This window comes from Cajanus cajan, chromosome 3, assembly GCF_000230855.2.
Source record: "Cajanus cajan strain Asha chromosome 3, NIPB_CcT2T_4, whole genome shotgun sequence".
NCBI classification, from domain to species: domain Eukaryota; kingdom Viridiplantae; phylum Streptophyta; class Magnoliopsida; order Fabales; family Fabaceae; genus Cajanus; species Cajanus cajan.
Genome location: NC_138519.1, coordinates 10,071,730 through 10,092,016, shown reverse-complemented (window position 1 = coordinate 10,092,016; position 20,287 = coordinate 10,071,730). Strand labels below are relative to the sequence as shown.

The window sequence follows — 20,287 nt, the reverse complement described above, 5'->3', positions numbered from 1 at the left end:
CCTCTGTTGTCTCCTCCTTTTGAGGATATAGCTTGTTTATCATAACTTTTAAGTTACATGCTAATTAACCATGTTATTATGCATGCATTTCCGACGATCAACCAATAGTATAAATCTTCTAAGATATAGAAGTGTTTCAAAATTGGAAAAGTTTCGCAATTGTTTTGAATAGTTGTTCCGAATAATAGAGAGTATGTCAAAGTCTCTGTAAAGTTACAGTTACAAAGAGGCACCCAATGGTCTCAGAATTGTATTAGTACAAATCTACTAATTAATATGGGTGTGTGCAGAAATGAGTTCTGAAAATGTTTTTTTTTTGTTTTTGTTACATTTCAATTAGTTTTTTATTTTTAAATTCTTGTCATATCATATGATATTTTGGTCTTGATCTTCAAAATTTTTACTCTAAATTTAATTTTATAATCTTTAAAATTAAGAAAAATGCTGGCGTGGAATATGGGTAGTATTACTTTGATAGATAGTATTTAAAATTACAAAATTATTTAAAAAATTATAAGTTTTATTAGAATAAAAAGAAACATAAGTTGACGGATTTTTAATATTTGAAAAATTGATAATATTAAAAAAATAATAAATTATTCAAACAAATTATGAATTTTAATTAGAAATAAAAAAGAAACATTTCGTATCTTCATTAAGAAGTTATGTTATTTTGTATCTGGAAGTTAACATGGTTGGGTAGAACATTTTTTAGTTTAATTTTGGCTCCTATGTTCATAGGAGAAACATTGATTAATTTTGAAAAATGGTTAGTTTTAGAACGTAGAGAAATTAACTTTCTAATAGAAAATTTAGAAATCAACATTATGTATTGTCAAAATTATAGATATTTACATTTAATTTTTTAATATTTAGAAACCTTATCTGAATATGACCATTTATGATACATTTTTGGGTTAAACATTTTTTTTTTTTACTTTTTTCTTATACATCAGGATGGATCTTTTGTAGTGTAAACATTTTGCAGGATAAATCTGTTGATTTATCCCACGTGGATAAGTGTTGTAAAATATTCTTATTTTTTATAATATTAAAATTAGCTTTTTTTTTCTCGCACGTGTGTATGTGTTATCGAAATATTTTTATTTTTATTATATTAAAATTATTTTTTTACTAAATTCTTTTATTTTTTGTAATTTACAATTTTAATTTTTAATTTTAAAATAAAAATATTTAGTTTTTTGATTCTAAAAATATAGTATAATATATGATTTTTTTTGTCAAATGTAACATCTAAACTTCTGCATTTTTTTTATGCATAAGATTTTTTTTAAGTATGTCGAACTAATATTTGGTTGATATAGTTATATTGTGGAATGATAATTCTTAAAGGTTGAAATAATAACAATAATAATAATTTATATATATATATAATTTATTTTTGTATACAAATTATTATAGATAATATTTAATTTTTACATTAAGAATTTTAAATTTAATAATTGGATCGTTGATTTATTTTTAATGGATAGATTTATTTTTAATGTAAGCAGATTTTTTCCTTCTTGCTTTTTCTCTTTTTATATATATATTTTTTCTCTCTTTTATATATATATATATATATATATATATATATATATATATATATATATATATATATATATATATATATATATATCCAAAAACTATTCGGGTTAGAATTATATAAGATTCGAATCTTCTTTTCTTTTCTAGACATGTCTCTTACTACGTTTGTCAATTTAATTACGGATTGATGACTTGGAAAGTACTTGGTGATTGATGACTTGGAAAGTACTTGGGGTTCCCATCTTGCATAACCGAATAAATGAGTTTACTTGTTATGAAAAGAGTTAATAAAAGGATGAGTAATTAGGTTGACTTTAACTAAATTAGTTCTTGCTACTTTTTTTTATGTTATGCAAATTGCTTTCTTTTCCTCGCCAATTATGTGATGAGCTAGATAAGAAGAGTAGGATTTTCTTTGGAGAAATGATAACAACAAATGTCATGTGCATGTTGTGTCTGGGCTAGTCATTTGTACTCCCAAGTTAGATGGTGTGTCTTGGCCAGTCATTTGCACTCCCAAGTTAGATGGTGGTCTTGGCCTGCGGTGTTGTGTCTTTGTAATATCTTGAATTTTCTACTAATTTATGATTAATTATTATTTATTATATATTTATGAAAATTAAATTTTTATAATTATTTTAATTAATTAAATGGGTTTTATAGAATATTTTAGAAGTTTTCAATAATAAATATTTACAAAAAATTATTTTTTAATATTTTAAATTTTAGTAGTTTAGAATATGCCGTTCTGGAATTAGAATAGTCCGTTTTAAAGTATTAAAATGGCTTATAATCCTAGTTGAGAATGGGTCGTTCTGGTTTAAGAACGGGCTGTTCTAAACATGGTTGTTGTGGGTTAAACTTAATCTTAGAACGGGTCGTTCTGCTTTAGGAATGGCACGTTACGGATGTGACTTTTACACATGACGAATGCATGGGGATGTGACTTTTACACATGACGAATGCATGGGTCTAGAATAGGTTGTTCTGGATTTAAAACGGCCGTTTTGGCCACTCTTGACGTCTATAAATAGCATGCTCTATCACTCTTAAAAGCACATTTTTTACTTTTGACTTCTTTTCTTCTACATTTTCTGAAAATTAGATTCTGCTTCAATTTTAGCTCTTACTTATCGAGGTAAGGGGGGAGTGAGAAACTTCATTTTGGGTGTGGGAGTATATGTTGGGTAATGGGATTGGCCCCAATCATATGATTGTTGTATGCTCATTTATGAGGAGTTTTTTCTCAATTATATATGTTTCTTTTATTTGCTCTTCTTATATGTAAATAATTGTATGATTTGAAATCTTTATAGTTTCCTATATGAAACCCTAAGGGAATGCATTGGTGATTGTAAGAAGAGATTGTTTGAAGAAGTAATTATATGAGTAAATTGTACTATTTTAAATGTTTGTTGTATGAATTAGTGTATTTTATAAGTTCCTGTGGAAACCCTATGAGAAACAGGAAAATTTCTAATATTTTCTGTTTTATTTTTTGATTGTTCTGTTATACTCCTTGTTGAATGTGATGTACGAATATGTGTTTACTTTCACAAATAAATAAGTTTTGATATGAATTAAAGTGTTCTGTGGAGACTATGTGAATATGATGAGAATGTGAAATGTGAATATGAGACATGAGATATGAGGATATGTGATAATGTTACATGATGATGTGATATGACAATGAGACATGACGATGTGATATGATAATGAGACATGACGATGTGATATGAAAATGAGACATGATAATGTGATATGAGAATGCATAGAGTCTTGATTGACATGCATCATTTGCATAAATATTTTTAAGGTACGATATGGAATACACCACCAGGAAAGGTTCCCTTGTGTAAAATCTTGGGGGTCCTTGGGGATAGCTCGATTTGTAAGTCTTAGTCTCTCCCATTGTGTGCATGGGATGTATCTTCTGTTACTTAGCTATCCCGACGAGACCCTGGTAGTATGTTCTTCTAGTGAGAGTGCGCAGAGGGTGTGACCTAGCATGTACTCCTAGACTACTCTCGTGTATTGCTAGCGGCAATACACTATGTGATGTGTTACTGGCGCCACATGCATGATAATATGTAGTCTGTGTCCATTACATGTGCATTTTAATGTTATATATACTAAAGTGATTTTTATGTCTTTGATGAGTGGAATGTGATATTGATGTACAATACATGTCTTGTTTGTGTTTGGCTATCCGGTGTGTATTTCTACACTGTGAGCTAGAGTGAGATGTTTCCGACTCCCTTTTCTTTTGTGTTGTTTTCCTTGATTGTTATACAGGTGATTATCAGCATGAGGCTGAGGATGTAAGTGATGAAGCTCAGGCTTCAGTGTTGGGCTTTGTTCTGATAAGACATGTGACATCGGGGCGTAGATAGGATTAGATTAGGATGTTTCACTTATTAAATTATTTTGGAAACTTTAGTTTTATTTCTTTGTAATTTCCGCTGATTTCGTTAAGTTATGGATGTGGTACTCTCTATCTAAATACGTTTGATATTTTAATTATGAAATGTTATGTATTTAAAATTTTATTATTTGTGTTATGGTATGCGGGTAGAGGGTGTCACAGTCTTGGCCAATCATTTGCACTCCCAAGTTAGATGGTGGTCTTGGCCTACAAAGCTCAAGAGCCTTGAACTCTTTTTTGTTCATGAATAATTGTTGCCGAATTTGTACGCATAAAGAGAAGTTGTGTGTTCAGGTAGTTAGATCTAAATATAAATGCGGCATTATACTTCCTTTTGTTGAAAGAAAAGCCAATTCTTCTAACTTTTGGAAGGACCTCTATAGTGTGTGAGAACCCTTTAGAAAAGGCTCAGTACGACGGATTGGCGATGGATGCTCCATTAACTTTCGGTTTCACCATTGGATCCCTACTATTCCTAAGCTCATCTCTAAGGCAATTCACTTTATGCTAGTGGAGGAGACTAATAAACATGTTGCAGATTATGTTGGTCAATTTGGTGAGTGGAATTTGTCAAATATTGAACAATTACTACCTCTTGATATTTTTAATGTTATGATGGACTCCTTTCACCAAGGGATGACAAAATGTCAATGGTAAAGAGGAGCTCCTTGCCAAGGCCAAGATAGTGACCTTAGAGGGTGGACGTTCCTTCAAGGGTGAGGTTAAATGATGGTGGGCGTGAATAGTGGGGGTTTGGGTGAATAGGAGGAATGAAGGGAGGATGGTGTTTTTGGGTGTTTTAGTTGGCTTTCTTCACCAAGTGGAGGTGAAGACCACTCAAAGAACCCTAAACTCACTCTAGGGAGGAGATAGGAGAGGTAGGCCGTGGAGACCAAGTGACTAAGGAAAGGATTTGAGGCAAAATGCTCTCTCAAATTCATATAATCCATAGTATTTACAAGGTGTGGTGCCTAGGGTATTTATACACCACAAGGAAAATGATAAATTGCAACGAACAAATTGCGACGGTTATCTAGAAACCGTCGTCGCTTTGATATTGCGACCCTTCATACGACAGTTTTTCAAAACCATCGCAAAATTGTTCAACATTACGACGGTTTATCGTAAACCGTCGCAAAATTTGTTTAACATTGCGACAGTTAATCATAAATCGTCGCAAATTTTTTTTAACATTGCGACAGTTAGTCATAAACCGTCGCAAACTTTTTAGCATTGCGACGATATTGCAACCCTTCATACGACAGTTTTCCAAAACCGTTGCAAAATTGTTGAACATTGCGAAGATTTATCGTAAACCGTCGCAAAATTTATAAATTTATTTAACATTGTGACAGTTAATCATAAACCGTCACAAGTTTTTTTTAACATTACGACAGTTAGTCATAAATCGTCGCGAACTTTTCAGCATTGTGACGGTCTACTATAAACCGTCGCAATCTACAAGATAATTTTTTTTATTAGAATTTAAAAGTTTTTTTTAAGTATTATGTATATTATCTTAATGAACTTATATTTTATTAACAATTTTATATATACTTCCTTTAACATGAGGTATACGATTTTTTTTTCTTTATATAAATTTCAAAATCGTGAGTAGAATATAAATTTATCTTTCAACAAACTTATCAATTTATCTTATATGTAAGATGTGTTAGAGTATATAAATAAATATAATTATTATTTTATAACTTAATTTTTGAGTTATCAGATCACATATTGAATAATTTATAATGTTAAATTTTATAAATTTTATTTTAAATGTTCATCTTTTTAACATTATTAAAAATATAAAAATAAATATGTTAAATTTTATAAAAATCCAGTTTAATTTATTTATGATATAAATATGTTTTTAATATTTAATATATATTTTTAGATGATAATTTATTTTAAAATATATCTTATAATAACAATTCTAAATGGAACATAAATTTTCTGATTTTTCTTATTTAATATATATTTTGATTTTTTTAATCACTATAAGATAAATATGCATGGTACAAATTTTATTTTATCAAAAAATTATTTATTTTAATATATTATATTATATATGTGAACATTAAGACATATATATACATATATATATATATATATATTATAATTAAAATTTTTAAAAAAATTAATTCATTATTAAGAAATTTTTTTTATCACATGAGAATTAATTTCTTTCAAAAATTTAACAGATATCAAATAAATAAACATATTTTCTGAATCTATATTTTTATTTTATTAGAATATAATTTTTATTTTTTAAAATATATTATTTTTTTAGATAAAAAATTATGTATATGTCAAATAGTAGTGGGGGCAAGTGTCCCACTATTCCAAACATGCATCCGTCCTTGTATATATATATATATATATATATATATATATATATATATATATATATATATATATATATATATATATATATATATGTAACAGGGGGTTATAATTATACCGGTGTAACTTTTACTTAGTATTATGCCGCTCAATAACTTTATATTAAATGTGAATTTTGTAAATCCAATCGTTAAATTGAAAGTTTATATCACTTTATAAGTGTATATCAAATTTTGTTAAAATTGAACAATAACTAGAAGGTAATCTTTTAGTGTATTTTAAAATGAATATATTACATTAATTTTGTTTATAAAAATGAAGTATCAAATCATCTTGGATTAATATAAAGTTTTGTATATATAATCTATGAGAGATATGAACTTTCAAACTAACAGTTAGATTTACCAAATTCACATTTAATATAAAGTTATTGAGCGGTGTAATAATTAGTAAAAGTCACATTTAATATATATATATATATATATATATATATATATATATATATATATATATATATATATATATGAGGGGTTATAATTACATCGGTGTAAATTTTACTAAGTGTTACACCGCTCAATAACTTTATATTAAATGTGAATTTTGTAAATTCAACCGTTAAATTGAAAATCTTTTACTCTTAAATCATATATACAAAATTTTATATTAATCGAAGATGATTTCTTATAAAACAAAATTAAATCTGTCGAAAAATTTATATTTTCGATGAGAAATTTTTTGTTGGAATAGATATATTATTGATGGAATATTTCAGAAAAATTTATATTTGTCGAAAATGTAAGAACTGGTTTTAAATTTGATATGAAAATATTATGATATAATTAGATAAGATTTTAAGTTAGTATTTTATTAATGGTTCATAATTAAAAAATAAAACAAGGATAAATACATTTTTTGAATTTTATATGTTTGATTTAAGATAACTTACAAAATAATTCTTGGTAAAGTTATTTCGCTCAATAACTCATGGTGTGTGTTGAATTTCATCGATCCAATTAATTATTAATTTAAAATTTATTAAATTTTACTAATAATTAATATAAAAAAATTAATTAGTTTTGGAATAAATTATTTGCTAATTAACAATATAATTGAAACATTAATTATTTTAAATTATTTAACTAAAATCTTATTGACAATTTACTATATGATCTTAATATTTTTGTATAACTAATATCTGGTTTTAAATTTGATAAGAGAATATTATATATAATTAGATAAGATTTTAAGTTAGTATTTTATTAATAGTTAATAATTAGAAAATAAAACAAGGATAAATATATTTTTTTGAATTTTATATGTTTGATTTAAGGTAAATAAATATATTAAATTAATTAATAATTTATTTAAAATATTAAAATTTAAATTATAAGTATGTAATAAATAAATATTTATAATTTTATAAATTATATTATCATTATAAATTATAAAATTAAATAATTTAAATTATAATTTTAAATAGAAATAAGTAGATGTTAATTATAAAAGTAAGTACATATAAATAAAGAATAACTAAATATATTATTATTATTATTATTATTATTATTAGGCTAAAAACCTATTTTGGTCCTTTGTAATAATTGTTTGTTTTAATTTAGTTCTACTTTTATTTTTTGTCTCAATTTGGTCCCTAATAAATTAACTGGTTGCAATGTGGGACTTCTGTCAAAATTATTTAAACGGAGTTAACTGTTGGCCACGTGGATGCCAAGTAGATGCACAGGTGGATGCCACGTGGATGCCACGTGGATGCCAAATTTCTTGAAAACATCTGGAATCAGAACGGCCCGTTCTGAAACCAGAACGGGCCGTTCTGGGTACACACTTGGTGTGTTAATTTTGCATCTGAAACAGACCATTCCAGATGCAAAATTAACACACCACGAGTACCACAGAACGGCCCGTTCTGGATGCAGAACAACCCGTTTCAGAACTATAATAATTTTGAAAAATATTTTTTTATGATAAAAATTTTAAAATTACTTATTTTTATAAAATACAATTGTCTTATAAATAAACTGATAATTTTTCCTTTTTCTCTTTCTTTCTGAAGAAATATTCAAGTGTCACTTAATAATTTTTTGCAACTTATTTAAAATTAGAGGAATAAAATGATAAAAATTAATAGGATAAATATAATAAAATTATTAATTTGTTTTCTTTTAGTGTCCTCTAAATTTTTACACTCATTTAAAACAAAAATATTTTATATGTTATTTTGAATTAATTTAACAAAGTATCATATGATTTTTAATTTTTTAAAAATTTTTATGAATTTGATCAATATATATTTGATCAATATATGAAAAGCTTTTTAATTTAACAATTAAATTTTTAAAAATTTGATATAAAACATTAATTATTAAGTAAAATAAATCTATCAAGACTTAATCTTGAAGTAAGTAAATTTTTTCTTCATTAAAAATGAACATAATTTTACCAAAAAATAAAAAATAATTAAACAATAAAATAAAATATAAAAAAATATTAATGTATTTATTATATTACATATAACAAGATAATTAAAATAATTAATAATATATATTTTATATATAAAAAAAATGAAACAAAATTTAGTGGGGGCAAGTGATCACACTATGATGAATTTAGATTCCCCCTTCATGTGGTTGTGTGGTGAAATGTTAGTCCTATGTATCCTCTTCCTTTACTTCAGGTTCTACCTCTTCAAGAACAGGTTGTTGTTGGGGTACATCATTAATGACTTCAAGAAAAAATACCATGTCATTTCATCCTTTACTGTATAGTGTCAATTTGGTAGTAAGTGGTTCACTCCAATTTGACTAACAATGAAATAAAATATGTTACCATTGTCTTTAGTGATACAATGCATTGTCCTTAATGATATACTGTATAGCCCAACTGTTAGCAATTGAAGTTATCAATTTCCATTGACAATATTACCAAATCCAGTGTTTGAAATGCTTTGTACTTTGGGTCTTTTTCCTTCCACGATTCACAACCGTGAACTATAATCATTGACAGTTTGTGTTTAACAGTGTGGAACCAGAACGACCTGTTCTGGTTTCATTTTTAGTGTGTTAATTTTGCTCTGGAACGGCCCGTTCCGGATGCAAAATTAACACACCAAGAGTGAACCCAGAATGGCCCGTTCTGATTTTAGAACGGACCGTTCTGCTTCCAGGTGTTTTCAAAAAATTGGCATCCACCTATGCATCGACGTGGCATCCACGTACATGTCACGTGGCCAACAGTTAACTCTGTTTAAATAATTTAGACGGAAGTCCTACATTACAACCAATTAATTTATTAGGGACCAAATTGTGACAAAAAATAAAAGTGAAACTAAATTGAAACAAACAATTATTATAAGGGACCAAAATAGGTTTTTAGCCTTATTATTATTATTATTCGTAATTTAAAATTATTATATATTATTATTATAGTACAAATATGAGATTATATATTTAAGGATGACTTAAATGAATTAATTTTTACAAGTTATACTAACAACATACATATACATTTCGGTAGCTTACTCATTATAACTTCACAGTTAAGCGTGCTTGATATGGAGTAGTACAGGGATGGGTGACCTTCTCGGAAGTTTCCCAGAAATTGCACAGGGATAAAACACGCTATACAGTGAAATATCATGAAATAGAACCCTTGAGAGGCAAATTATGAGAATTGTTACATTAATAAATTTATTAAAATTAAAAAAAATTATAATTTCTGATGGGTAAAAAAAGGGTCGTAATATTAATTTAGAGGCAGTTGGTGCGACAATTGATGAAAGGGTCGCAATGTTAATATAGAGACAGTTAGTGCGTCGGGTGCTTCAGGGGTCACAATTCCAATATTGCGACGGTTTGTGCAACGGTTCTAATAACCGTCACAAAATTGCCTTGTGACGAACAATTCTGCGACGGTTCCCAAACTGTCGCAATGTTGTCTTTGCAATAGTTCTAACTGTCGCAATGTAGGCCATATAACCATCGCAAAATCGTCATTTTCTTGTAGTGATAGGAGTGGGAGGCATCTAGGGTTGCATTTAGGGTTGCATGACCAAAATTTGCAATGCCAAATGCACACCAAATGAAACCCAAATTAACCCTAGATGCAACTTGGTGGCCAAGGATGGAATCTTTGGGTTTGGTTAGGCTACATCTAGGTGCATGATAAGACCATGCAACCTAGTGCTCTCCACTTGGGCCTAAGCCTTTCCAAGTCCAAAAATAGGTCCAATAACCACCAAAAAATGCATCTATCCTTTATCCCACCCTAATCAAATACCTTAGCCCAAAAATAAAATCCTATGATCTAAAGCACCCCAAAATACAAGGGTAAAATGGGAAATATAAGTGAAAATAAATTCTAGGTCCTAAACACCCCAAAATACAAATGTAAAATGGGAAATACAAGTAAAATAAATCCTATTTCTAAGATACCCAAAATACAAGGGTGAAAATGGGAAAGTTAAGAACAAGCGTAAAATAGGAATAAAAATAAAGTTTATGCCAACAAGGCTTAGGAGGATGATCAATATGAGAAGCATGTCTTTAGGGGTATTAGCTCCCCTATCCTTTTCCAATCTCCTAGCCATGGGCCTAGTGATGGGTCCCACTTAAAGCTCCAAGGATGGTCTTCCATCATGTTATATTGGGACTAACAAAATATCCCATGTTTATTTAAAACCCTAATAGGAAGAGTGAGAGTCTGTGAGAGTATAAATAAGGAATAATAACGGTCAGGTACAATTTAAGTAAATATTTATTATGAGGTCTGACAAATAGGAAGAGTGGGAGTCTAGTGGGCTGGGTCACATTTTTTGACCCATCAGGTCAGACCATACTCTAAAGTAAAGTATGAAGACAATGATCAAAATCATAAGAATCTACATCCCACGATTCTCGAACACTTTCATGTGTTCATGATCAACTCGTATAGAAATATATGAACCAACATAAATCATATGCGAAGGTAAATGCATGGAGAGTATTAATCTAAAAATTTTGTAAAAAAAATCCTTTCTCAAGAGTTGATTACACATACTAGTCTGCATATATAAAGAGAATATATCTTTCTACAATTATTTTTAGTCTTCATTTATATTGAAGACTATTTTACCCATTTTTAATATTAAGTAAGAACCGTAAGAATGACTCCCGTGATTTCCACGCATTAATCAGGTCTAAACAATGTTATGAACCTGCTTGGGAATCACAGCCGTAATTATCAATCACTCTCGTGATTCTCACAGTCTTAGTGACGTGAATGTCATGCTATAAATCTACGAGAGAATCATGGCCATGATTATCAATCACGCTCGTGATGTTGACGGCCTCAATGACGTGAATAACTCCCATGATTCTCACGATCTCAGTGACGTGAATGTCATGCTATAAATCTACGAGAGAATCACGGTCGTGATTATAAATCACGCCTGTGATGCTCACGGCATCAATGACGTGAAATCCATGCTATAACTCAACGTGAGAATCACGGTAGTGATTAGTAATCATGCCCGTGATTCATCCCAGCAGCCATAAAACCCTAGCTTCCTTTTATAAATTCACAACCCGTGACTTTTAAACTTCATTCTCCCCTTCATAACATATCCTCCCTCCCTATTCCGCGTCGCTCTTCTTCTCCCTCCCCACGCTGCGCCACCACGTCCCTCACCCACCCGCGTTGCCCGCTCTCCTTTCTTTTTCTGCTCTCTCGCTCTTCTTCTCCCTCTCCACACGCCACACCTCCCTCCTTGCTCTGCGTCGCTCTTCTTCTCCCTCCCCACGCTGTGCCACCACCTCCCTCACCCACCCGCGTCACCCGCTCTCCTTTCTTTCTCCCCGCGTCGCCCGCTCTTCTCCCTCCCCTGGCTGCGCACGCCCTCTCGCCTGATCCCTCAAGTTCAGATCTCCCAGCGGAAAGTGAGCATTTACATGTTAAATTTGTTCTTATATTCTTTATTTTTTGTGGTAGTCAAAATATACAGTATGCAGGTGTTCATTTAATTATTTTTTTATTCTTTCTTCATCAATGACATTTGCATGAAAACTTACATGTTCATGTGGGAATGAATATCTAATCATGAAGGGTAGTCAAAATATACAGTATGCAGGTGTTCATTTAATTATTTTTTTATTCTTTCTTTATCAATGACATTTGCTTGAAAACTATACTTCAAAATCATGGCCCTAACATGACTTGTCCATATTACAAATGTCCTGGTTCTGATAAGTCAAGTCATGAAATGCCCTGGTTCTGATAAGTCTAAAATTCTATGTTCTCAATTAAGTAAATATATACACATTAATCAGCTAAAAGTCGTTGTCATTGTTTTTTCTGTTCGTATATTTTGTCCTCTAACTTTAGAAGATATTGTGTCCCTTCTATCAAGTAAAAGAAAATAAGAACTTACTTTATTGAGGATGCCTTGAATTTCAGGAGAGCAGCAAAAACAATGGTACCAAATTTCCTCTTTTTAGAATCTGGTGGTGTGTAATCTCCCTTGGCAATGTTTCTTATTTGTTCCAACACTTGCTTGACACTAATGCAAGTGTCCAACACATGCAACCTAATTCTTTCCACTTGGGTCTAAGCCTTTCCATGTCCAAAATTCTTATTTAATTTTTCAGGAGTCTAAAGTTGGGAAAGTTAGTTTCATACAATTATTTTACTAATTAAAAAATATCATTCCTAGGAAACATTATTTCTTAGGAATGAATTTTAGTTATGTTTCCTACAAAATTGTTCCCATTAAAATAGATGAAAATTTAACATTTCCAAGTTAAATAAAAAATTTATTTCAATAGAAATATTATATTAATTACCTTTATTTACTTATTTAATGTAATAAAAGAACATTAATTTTTAAGTGACACCCTAAATATTTCCTAAAACATTTATAACCATCAAAATACATCATGTTCATTTTTAAAATCCAGAAATCATAATTCTCTGCTCAAACATTAAAAAAAGATTTCTTTGTATCAAATACTTTCTAAATTTAAACCGTAGAGTATGTGTTACACAATATATTGGTAACATTTGTCATCAGATACTTTAAAACTAAAATCGTTGCTTTAAGGCAGACTTTTCTTGACCATCCTTTTAGAAAAGGAATTAATCATTTACTTATGGATATTTCTTTATTGTTTGACTTTCTTCTGAATAACACAGATGTCTCTCTTCCTTTTCCATGGGAACGAATTCTTGATATTCAGGTAACTTTGTCACTATCCATAACACATGAAATTTAATAAATATGTATTTACTTATTAGTATGAAAAAACTAAACCATACTTTTGTTATTTTAATTTGTTGGTCTTGGCTTGGTCACAGAAGGAGCTTATTTACTATCGCCACAAAGAATCTGGATATGTGATATTTGATTTTAGACCTTTGATCAATTTTGGAGAGAGTATTTGCTTGGAAAACTCTAGTGGGTCTAGTTTTATAGACCAAGAAGTTATTCACCAATTGATAAGCAATCATGGAGGATTACAGGGTCTTTTTCTCTTTCGCCCAAGTTGCAGTGACCAAACATTTTATGGCATCGTAGAACAATCAATAATTCGATGTCCACTATGCAAATGTATAATTAGGTGAATTACATGATTTAATAGTCTATTGAATATGTGAGAATCAAAGAAATATTGTTTGAGTGAGTCGTCGTGCTTTTCTCTATTTGGTTTTCATTATTAGCTTTTTTCTTGTCTTGTAATTATTTTAATGGAAAGAAATTATATATCCATGTTAAATCGTTTTAATTTATTTTATGATTGAACTATTTTTCCTACTTTGAAGAATGTGTATTTATTTGTTGTTTGTGGACTAAATTACACTTTTAATTTGGTATAATGTTTGATCCACAATTTTAGTCCTTTAATTTTTTATTTCACAATTTTAGTTCTCCAATTTTAACAAAATCACAATTTTGATCCCTATATCAAATATTCATCCATTGATCGTTAGAATTATAGCGTTGACATTAAGTAAATGATATGATAATTAAAATTTAATAATATTTAGACTAATTTATATTTATTATTTCTATTTTTTTATTTTATTTTCATCTTTTTTGACCACTTTTGTGACACCCTCTACCCCAACATTAATACACTATAAATGTAAATAATAATTTTTTTTTCTTTTTGAGTAAATAAAATCTTTCATAGTGACAACCTCTTTCATGGATAAAATAATTGTCTCAAATATCATAAGGTAAAAGATTCACATTCGTAACTTATAAATCATAAAAAAGTCAACATGTAAGTATTAAAAACTCAAGAAATCATAGATTAATTCCAGCAAAGGTGGTAGTGCCTCCTAGTTAGGAATTAATTTATAACTTTCAAATCATGTAATAAAAATAATATGACAAAAGTGCACATTTTGGTCTTTTATCAAGAACGTTCAAATTACAAAAGAAAAGAAAACTAGGGCTTTTAAAACAATAATATTCCAAACTAAGCCTAGCTATCCCCGATGTCACATCCTATCAGAGCATGCCCAACTAAAGCCTTAAGCCTCATCACCAACATCCTCATGATATGATCGCCTGCAACATAATTTAAACATATACAAGAACAACAAGGGAGTGAGAAACATCTCACTCAGTTTCAAGTGCAAAAATAAAGGTTAGATAGTACACACACAACAAATATAAGTTACATGTAAACAATACACATACATAATCAATATCAAATGTACAATTTATCATGTTATGATGTCATGGACTCGACTCATAAATGCATGCATGTGGCGCCATAAGGAAGTTTCACATTTCATCACTGATGACCCTAAGGTACACCTGGTTACATCACTGGTGACCCTAAGGTACACCTTGTTAGCTTGTTACATCACCGGCGGTGACCCTAAGGTACACCTTGTTAGCTTGTTACATCACCGATGACCCTAAGGTACACCTTGTTAGCATCACCGGTATGCGGCCTCAGCGGCACACCTAGAGTCATATATGTATATGATGCATGTCACACATTCATTATTTCATTGACTCAATATTTGACTTATTACAGAGTTCCATTTAGTACATCATGTCATCATTTTTCATGTTCTCATAATCATAGCTTGTCTCATGGTCCATTCTTATGTCTCATGTCATTTGTACATATTTCACGTAGTCATGTCATAATTACTCCTCATAAGGTCCGCACAGGAATCCACAGAGAACATTCTTATTCATATTAAAACTCATTTATTTTTACCATTAATTTCATATTCATTATTATTTCCAACAAGGAACAAAATACAGTAAACAGAAAATAAAATAGAACACATTAATACTTTGCATGTTCAAAGAAGCATGCCATAGGCAAGGGATTGAGGGCCAATCCGACAATCAGACTATCCAACAATTATCCCCACATCCCAGAGCGAGGTTTCTCACTCCCCCCCTTACCTCGATAAACAGGAGTTAAAACTTGAGCAGGACCTTGTTACTTTCTTCCCTCTGGATTCACTCTTCCTTTCTCTCTCTCTCTCTCTCTTTCTCTCTCTCTCTAAAATTTTCACCTTCTCACTCAGTTATAAATTTTTCACCCCCTGCCTCCTATTTATAGGCATTCTGGTGTACTCAGAACGACCCGTACTGAATTCGGAACGGCCCGTTCCGGATCCTTCGAAGGTATGCAAAATTTTCAACTGGAACGACCCGTTCTAAAATCAAAATGACCCGTTTTCAAAAAGCAGAACGGCCCGTTCTAAAATCAGAACGGCCCGTTCTAGAGTTCATGTTAACACACATTGACTATTATTGGAATGCCGCGTTTCTAACTAAACTTTTTAAGTACTTTTAGAAATTCAGAACGGCCCGTTTTTCTTTGGGAACGACCCGTTCTAGAGAAACCCAAATAGGTCTTTTTACAAATTTGAAACGGCCCATTCCACTTTTGGAACGGCCCGTTCTGCTACTTCAAAAATAGTATATTTTTTTTTGTTTGGAACGGCCCGTTTCACTTTTGAAATAGCTCATTCCGGCATAAAGAAACAGAATGTTATATAAAATTTTTCATAAATAATTAAATTATTTCAAACCTTTAAAATATTTTATAAACCCTTTAATTAAATAAAATAACTATATAAAAATAAATAAGAATCAACATTGTATTAATAGAAAATTCAGGGTGTTACAATTTTTATTAGATAAAAAAATTGAACTAAAAGTAAAATTTAGTCAAAATCTTATTAAATGTTAATTATTATGTTATTTATTTAATATTAGATCATGATCAATATTACAATTTTCAATGATCAATGAATAAATATTAAGCAAGATATCAAAATTGTTGATCAGAGATCATAGGAGGCAAAAAGTATAATTTATCCTTATATATTTATATGCTTCCTTAAGCTTTGTAAATTGAAAAGTAAAAAAGTTTCATCCAAATTTGAACAATCGATTTTATTTGCACCATTAAAAATAAAATAAAAAAGGCAAAAAATTCATAAACAATTTTTTTTAATTAATAAAAATAAAATTTTAATTATAACACTAAATGAAAATGAATAAATAATAAAATGAAAAAGAGGTAGAAATAGGCTAGGCATTTTAGGCTTAAGCCTTCATTGAAAATGTATGTACTAAGATAGCTTGATTTCCTCTTTTAGGTCTTTCATAAATGCTTAGATTGATTGTCATGATAGTTATTTGGTCTAACCCACAAGTCTATCTAAGGATATACTTTGTAATAGTTTAACACCAAGATAGACATGAAAACATATATGCTAGGCTTTATTAAAAAAAATGAATTTAACTTGTTCATATGATATAAATATAACATTTTAGACATATAGAAAAGAGAGAGATCCAAAAGTTGTACAATTGAACATAAGTTAAAGGAATTGATTACTTCTATCTTTATTAATAAGATTCATCTACTTTTTAATAGTTCATTATTTGATAAATACATAATTAAACGTGCTTAACTTGGATTAATTTAAGGATGTATGAAATTCTAATAAGTTTTTCAAAAAATTTGTGATTAAGAACAAAGTACAATGAAAAGTACTATTGTTGGTTTGTAGAGACAATCTTTAATCTTTAAGTTCATGGACATCTTAGAAAAGGCTACTCAATAAGGAGGATTTTAGTTGGTGATGGGTTCTAAAAAATGAGGAGTTAAGCGAATTGTCATTATGTGAAGTATTATAGAATGCAGTTATTTAAACATCAAATTTGGGGGTGATTACAAATGATATTAGAGTAGATTCATTTTTCCTAGAATGACGTGATTTGGAGACGAACCAAATAGAAATTAGGGAATTTGTAACATTGCACACCAAAATAAAAGAAATCCAAGATTGTACAATATAACTTAAAGAAATTAATATGATTACTTTTAATTAATTCTACCATAAATACAAGTTTTATTCCAAATACACTTTTCACTCTAAGTGCACATTTAATGTTAGTTATAAATAAATGCATTGAAAATATTAACGGTTAGTTAATGATATAAAATAAATTTAACCCAAGTAACTTTAAAAATTATTAATTAATGATTATAATTAGAATCAAAGAAAAAAATCATTTTGTTGCTTATAATTAAGATTATAGGTAGTATTACATATACCAACAAGATGCTGATATGTGTATTTCAAAATTAAAAATAATTATTATTTCAAAATAATCAACTTGATCCAAATTTTAAAAAAATAAAAAAACTAAAATAAATATTTAAAAATACAAAACCAAAATAAATCTTAAAATTAAAGACTAAAAATATAATTTAATATTTATAAGAACCCCTCTTAAAATTTCCCAAAATTCTTTCTTTATTTATACATATTCCCCCCCTTTTTTTTATCGGACTGGAATCATTAAATCTCCTCATTGATGATTTTCATAACTTTTTTTTTTATTACGTCTCCAGTTTATCTTAACCGATTATTTATATTTTTTGTTTTATATTACACCAACGTAGCATAGAAAAGAAATCATATAACTTCTTCATCTAATTTTTTTCTTTTTTCTATTTTTACTTATTTAGAATAGTTAATGTTACGTCAACATTAAATCAGCATAATTAAGAATTAACTCTTAAATTTAGAAATGTACGTTTAGATAAACAAAAGCAAAAAGTAAAAAAAAGAATAATAATAATAATAAACAAAATATCAATTGTTTTATGTTATTCGCAACACATATCACTGCTTTTCAATAAATCTCTTCCTTTTACCAGATTAGCCCGAACCGCTTCGCGATGTCAAACGTGTCAAAGCCATACTCTTCTCGTTCTTCATAGCATGACACTTGTTCCACCGCAATCACACACACTTCACCCTATATACATACCAGACCTAATACACAAACACACACCAACCTTCACCCATAGCAAAATTCACCAAAGAAAAAAAAACCATGGCTACTAGCACCGAATTCACGTTGGCTTCACCAGCATGTGACAATGGTAAACTCCCAAAGTATTGCACACAAGAAGGGGTAGGCACAAAGTGGGACGTGTCACCCCCATTGGAATGGCACAACGTGCCTCCAAAAACGAAGAGCATGGCCCTAGTGGTGCAGGACATTGATTTCGTGGACCCAAAGGGATGTGAGGTGGCACTGACGCACTGGGTGGTGGTGAACATTCCCGTGACCATGAAGGGGCTTCCCCAAGGGTTCTCTGGGACGGGAGAGGAAGAGGGTGGCATTGAAGAAGGGCTTAACGATTGGAAGGTGAGGGTGTGGCGTGGTCCCAAAATGGCTAACTATGGTGACACGTTCCAGTTCAGGCTCTATGCTCTCGATGATCACATGCACTTTCATAACCAGGTATACGTAGTATAACTGTAATAAAAGTTATCTAAAGTATAATTTTTTTAACTTCATATAATTTAATTCACCCATGGAGACTTTACTTCTTAAAGGAACACCCTAGCTGATGATTTATTTTATTATATACTACTTCAGATTTATTATCCAACAAATCTATTAGAAAAGTTATCATAACATTACTATTTTAATATCTTACAAATTCAATAAATCAAACTAAATTTATTGAAATTTGATATCTATTTTAATTTAAGATTGGTAGTGCAGAATAATTCACAAAGATGATTGTTCATATTATATTTATGTTACATTCATTTATTTGAAGAAAACTGCCGTATAATTTTTTTTTATCTATTTATTAATTAAAAAGGAATTTTGCATGTTTTTATTTCCTTACCACTATCAATATACTCTAGCCTAAATTATCCTAAATTAAACTTATACTATTTTCGTTAATCCGTAAATTTAGTTTTTCTATACAATATAAGAAGACATTTAGTAATATATTTACTTAAATTTTAATATTTACTCATACTTAACTAACATAATAATATAACATTTGAAAATATTTTTTTTTAAATATGCAAATAAAATTTTTATTAACAAATAAATATCAATCACATCTAAAAATTAGATAAAAAATATTTTTAGATTTTTATTAATAAATAAATGTCAACCACATCTAAAAATTAGATAAAAATTAAAAGAGATTTTTCATATTGTATTTTTTTATTTTTTATCTTTATGAAATTCATCATTTTTAAAAATAAAAGATTAAATATTTTTATTTTAAAATAAAAAGATTAAACTATAAAATAATTTAAATAGAAAAACTTATAAAGTGTAATTTAACTTATATTCTACTATTTTTATTAAAGCATAGAAATTTATAGTTCCTTTTGAAAAAGGAATGTGATGCATATATTTAATCTAATTTATAAAATAAATGTAAGAAAGCCTTTGTTCGAAACATTGGCAGGTGACAAGAGCGAAGCTCCTGGACGCAATGGCAGGGCATGTAGTTGGAGAAGCCGTTTTTACTGCTACTTTCTGATACATGTATTGCTAATTTTAATATATATATATATATATATTTTTAATAAAAATGGTAGACCAAGACGATATTATTAGATAAGATGTTAATATTTTGTGTTTGTTTTCTTGTTTAA

At 29.1% G+C, this 20,287-nt stretch overlaps 1 protein-coding gene across 1 annotated transcript; it reads left to right on the top strand.

The window, feature by feature from the left end:
- Window positions 1-18,650: 18,650 nt before the first annotated feature.
- LOC109818842 (uncharacterized) lies at window positions 18,651-20,287 on the top strand. The gene is made up of 2 exons (XM_020384372.3): window positions 18,651-19,118; window positions 20,098-20,287. The coding sequence occupies exons 1-2, from the start codon at window positions 18,705-18,707 to the stop codon at window positions 20,170-20,172; spliced, it is 489 nt and encodes a 162-aa protein (XP_020239961.1). The 5' UTR covers window positions 18,651-18,704; the 3' UTR covers window positions 20,173-20,287.